Source organism: Oryzias melastigma, linkage group LG24 (assembly GCF_002922805.2).
Source record: "Oryzias melastigma strain HK-1 linkage group LG24, ASM292280v2, whole genome shotgun sequence".
Classification (NCBI taxonomy): Eukaryota; Metazoa; Chordata; class Actinopteri; order Beloniformes; family Adrianichthyidae; genus Oryzias; species Oryzias melastigma.
In genome coordinates, this window is record NC_050535.1 from 23,156,395 (window position 1) to 23,161,736 (window position 5,342).

At 38.7% G+C, this 5,342-nt stretch overlaps 1 protein-coding gene across 1 annotated transcript in view; it reads left to right on the forward strand.

The window, feature by feature from the left end:
- The window catches only part of LOC112137670 (B-cadherin), a 28,629-nt gene extending 25,305 nt beyond the window's left edge, over positions 1-3,324 (forward strand). Inside the window, exon 12 of the mRNA XM_024260092.2 lies at positions 3,305-3,324. Coding sequence (XP_024115860.2) covers positions 3,305-3,324 — 20 coding nt within the window. The remainder of the gene's footprint in view (positions 1-3,304) is intronic.
- Positions 3,325-5,342: the final 2,018 nt, after the last annotated feature.

Sequence of the window (5,342 nt, forward strand, 5' to 3'; positions counted from 1 at the left end):
GAAGTATGTCCGAGCAGTGCAGGACATGTATGAGGGCTGTAAGACAGTGGTGAGGTTTGCTGTAGGGGTGACAGAGGAGTTCAAGGTGTCACGAGTTAAGTACTCTGCACTGGGAGAGACTGAAGGATCTGGTGAACCCAGACACGACAATGTACTTGATATCACCTCAATGGAGCTCTCCAAATCAAATAAACCCAAGTTACTCACCTAACATCCCCCATGTTTTCCATGATGTGGTAATAAATGAAGTCCAGAAAAACGTTTGCATCAAGGCACTGAGCACTAAATTTGAAGCGCACGCAGACGCGGATTTGACGCACGAATTGTGTCTGCTGTGAATGCAGCATAAGGCTCCAGTGATGTCTGTTATGGAGGCTCGAAAGAGCCAATTTGAAACAAATATATACACCATTAAATAAAGAAATAAATGTGCCATTAATTATTTAAAAGTGGCAATAAATAAATAAAAGTTTAAATAAATAAATAAATGTTGAAATAAATGTGGCATTAAAATATAAAAATTGCATTTAAAAAGCACTTTTTAACATTTAATATTATATTTATTTATTTCATTGTCGGCGTGGTAGAAACGAGCCAAATTGAAATAAATAAATTTTATATGAAATAAATAAATAAATGTGTCATTAAATATTTAAAAGTGGCATTAAATAAATAAAAGTTTAAATAAATAAATGTTGAAATAAATGTGGCATTAAAATATGAAAAGAGCACATTTAAGTATTTTGTGACATGTTTATTTATTTCATTGTCCCTTGTAGGTTAAAAGAGCCAAATTGAAATAAATAAATGGAATATGAAATAAATAAATAAATGTGTCATTAATTATTTAAAAGTGCCATTAAATAAATAAAAGTTTAAATAAATAAATACATGTTGAAATAAATGTGGCATTAAAATATGAAAATAGCCATTAAAAGGCACTTTTTAACATTTCATAATATATTTATTTATTTCATGATTTAATGACACATTTCACGAAACCGGAAGTGGACACACCATTCAAATGCAATCTGTCAAACTCTGCCGTCAAACTCAGTGGGCGGGCCTAACTCTCATCATCGCTGCTCCATTGCTCTGGCCTGGAGCAATCTTCGTTATGGCGAAACTCGGGAATCTTTGTTTTGAAAGTTTTTGTCTGACACCTCACTCACATACACGCTGTAAACATTGTTTTGGTGAAACGAAGAACTTTTGTTAGGTTCGCTAAATAAAAATGTATTCTCCGTCCACTTGTTACCATTGTTAACACCGGATCCTTTCCCCACGGAGTTTCCACTTTTGTACCGCATGGGAGACTTCCTTGCTGGGAACGGAGCTCGCCAAATAACCCTGAATGCAGTGTGCAAACGGGTGCGTTCCCACGTAAGCGACCGAGCCCCTATACCGGGGGTCGGCAACCTGCGGCTCCTGAGCCGCATGCGGCTCTTTAAGCACTCCCTTGCGGCTCATTGGCGCTTTTTCAAAAATGTTTGATAATGAAAAAAAAATTTTGGAAGGAAATATATTTTTAATATGATTTCTGTAGGAGGACAAACATGAAACAAACATCCTTTACGTTTTCCAGTTGTTGTGAGATGAGTGTAGGTGCTTCCACGCCGGCTGAGTCAGCGCACAGCAGAATTCCTGCCCGTGCGTCTGGAGCGCACGTGAGGAGAAGGGTGTACCTGCAGGCCCGGAGACCCAACAGCGTTTTCAGGACCGCATTCTCAGGACCGCATTCTAAGGACCCAGGCTTTTTTAAAACAGCGCCCCCTACTGGTTGGAGTTTGTTTTGTTACTTTCTGAAGACTTTACGAGGCACATTGCACGCGTGAGTAATAAGAGTAAAAACATTATTGAAGCGCTGTTACTACATAAGCAACTAGGTAATTTATCAGATAAATCTTAAAATATAAAAACTAAACCAATAATTTTCAGTTTTTTGCAGAAACATAAACATTGATGTCTATATGAACCTTAGCTTAGCTTTTATCTTAATTAATGTTGTTTGTGTAAATCTAAATTAATTATGGTTTATTAGCAATACATCTTGCAGAATTTTACAGCTCGCACAATTTTGCATCTTTTCATCTTTTTTTATTTGTTATAACTTTTTTGTTTAATTCATTAACATTGCCTCATTATAACCCAAATATGATGTGCATGTATGACAAAACAGGGGAACACAAAATGTTTACTGAGCAAAGCCACATATGAATTGATATATATTTTACTATTTTGCAGTGTAATATACAAACTTGATTCATCGCTATTGTCCAAAAATATCACTTCTTATAATAATATTAAGTATTTATGCTGTATTGTTCAGAAGTAAATTACTTTTATACTGTAGGTCTACAATTGTAAATTTGACTGTTCTATCTTTATTTCCAGAAGGATACAACGATTCAAAAGAGGAAATCTTTAGATGAAAGTGGGTTGAATGCTGCAGCAATGACCACTGCCCATTTTGTTCTACAAAGTATTTCTAACCAACAAGTTCATTAAAGGTTTAAAGGTTCAAATTCCTTATCCAAGACTTACTAAGAGGAAAATATTTCTTTTAGTAAAGTAGAGGAATTTGATGGGAAGATTGGTATAAAATTGAAAAAAAAAGAAGAGATACTCTCCAACTAGAAAGTTTTTTTTCCCAACCTTATAATGTTTAATTTAAAAAATGTTTTTGAATTATTAACAGCTGTGATTTATTGTACAGAAAGCAGGTTTTAGGAAGTTACAAGTATTACCCTTTTTTTTTAGTTTAATGTAATGCATTGTGAATGTACATTATTCTGTTTAGTGCAACTCCTAATAAAAGTTATTTTACAACCTCAGAAGATACTGTTTAATATCCGTTTTGGGTTTGGTTTTTATTTGATTTTCTGGCATGTTTTAATGTTTGTATATTTTATTTTATTATGAAATACATGTGTTTCTCATGGAGAATGTGTTAAATTTGTGCTACAGAGTAAGAAAAAATGTAAAGACAAATTTATATGAACCCTTTAAGCGCCAAAGTAGATAAAAGTAAGAAAAACATTGGAAATATTCAGTCATTATCAAAGATAAGGGTGACCGAAACATACCCAATTCTCACCATTAGTAACATTTATTTAAAAAAAAAACGATAAACGGCACCCAGCAGCAAGGAGGCGCTGTCTCAAAAAACAAGTCCTGAAATCGTCCTGAGAACGCTGTTAGTCCTCCAGCCAGTAGGGGCGCTGTGTTAAAAAAAGCCTGGGTCCTGAGAATGCAGTCCTGACAATGCGGTCCTGTGAGCGTTGTTGGGTCTCCGGCTCTGCAGGTTTATACTACTGCACGTGAGCGCACGTGAGCGCACGTTGCTACGCGGGTTTTGAAGTCGGGTCACGAGCTCCACGTACAAATCGGCACACATTGAGCGCGCTGAATCTTCAATCCGGTTCAAGATTTCCACGCACAGTCGCAGCAGCTCAGACCTGTAACTGTGCGTGGAAATCTTGAACCGGATTGAAGATTCAGCGCGGGAGCTGCTTGTGGGCGGAGTCTGCTTCAAAGCTCAGAAGTACCAAACGTGATCACGAAGGAGAAATGAATCATTACGGTTTGTGTCCGGTCAGGTTAATATGACACCAAGATGAGATGAGCGCTAATGAACAGTAGAAGAAGAATAGAAGAAGAATCTCCTCCCGCCACTGCGTGCGTGACCGCGCTGCTCCGGTGTGGATATCACCTGCTGAGCGCGTGCAAGTCTCACACACCGGCCGCGTGCGGTGCGTGGCGGGGAGGAGATTCTCCTTCTATTGTATTTTTACTGTTCATTAGCGCTCATCTGCATCTACAACAGGGAGAACCGAAAGTAAAAGTGTTGAAAATCCCCCAAATCTTTCTGAAGACTTTTGTTTTCACAACTCTGTCCTTTTAAATGTCTGACTATAAGACTCACGCGCGCTCCAGACTTGGAGGGCAGGAATTTAGGTGTGCACGCGCTTATATTGACTCTTCATTGAAAGTGTTGATTGACGCGGCCAGTGTGGAAGCACCTTAAAGGTGCACGTTACATTTTTGTGTTTTTTTTTTAAATCCTCTAAATAAAATTGACATCAAAAATCGTATTTCTTTATTGCATTTCTTTAATTTCATCAAAGCAATGAAACAAACTGTAATTCATTCATATTGTAGTGATGGTCTCAGACACGCTGTGGGTCTGGCAGCGCAAGGAATGGTGGGTTACCCATTCTTTTGTCTGTCTGACTGGAATTGGATTTAAGTTTGGGTTTTCCTCAATGTGTTTTGTTGTCTGACTGTTGAACATTTGTTGGCATTTATGATTTTGTCCTGTTATGTTTGAATTCTTCCTGCACCTGGAGTGAGAATGAGGGAGAGACTGATCAGGACCCCCTCTCATTGTGTCATTGAGGGATGTCAAAATAAAAGCTCATATGTTCATTAAGAGTCTATTCATCTGTTGTCAGATAGTTTGTCACTGTAACGTCTCACCAACTTGTCATGAGACCAAAAATGAAGCTTATATGACACGAGGACACGCAGCAGGAGAAATAATCGTTTATTCGACACATTCTCCATGTGTTACTTACAATGTAAGACTTTTATAAGCCGTTTCAATTTATGCGGCTCCAGACACATTTGTTTTTTATTGTATTCGTCCAAAGTGGCTCTTTCAACACTTTGGGTTGCCGACCCCTGCCCTATACGGAGCGTGGAGAGGAAGCGCGGACATGAAGTGAGGAGGGTGCGCGTGTCCGTGCGTGTCCGTGCTCATGCGTGTCCATGCGTGTCCGTGCTCCCTCACTTCTCCATACCGAGAAGCAGCTGAAAATGTGTTTATTCTTCAATGAAGGCAGAAGCGCGCGCTCCTGGCTTTAATGCACAGAGTGACATTTCTCATCGGCATCATTAAGTACGCTGTCGCCGTACAGTTTTTAGTTCTGAAGAAAAATAAAACAAAACTCTTCATATTGAGCAATATTCTAATGTTCTTCTATGAAAATTTTACCAAGGATGATCAGAAGTGGACAGGTAACAGACATCATCCGGCCGTGGAGGTGGGGGGTTATCTGGATTTACGATTGCCTCCGTTCTGTAACACCCATCATTTTCAATGTTCAAATATATTTTTCTGGACAGTTTTCTGCGTAGTCGCGTACTCCAATCGCTGAAATAAATTCAAGTTAAATTACGCGATCCGCCGGCTATTGCTTACTGGGTGTAAAATTCCAGTCGTGTTTGACGTCACCAGCAGGTGTCAAATTCCGCGCGACCACAACAGCGTGAGCAATTACGAGTCGGTTGGAAGTATAAACCAGCCAAGACAGGACTATTGTAAACTCACCACTCAATAT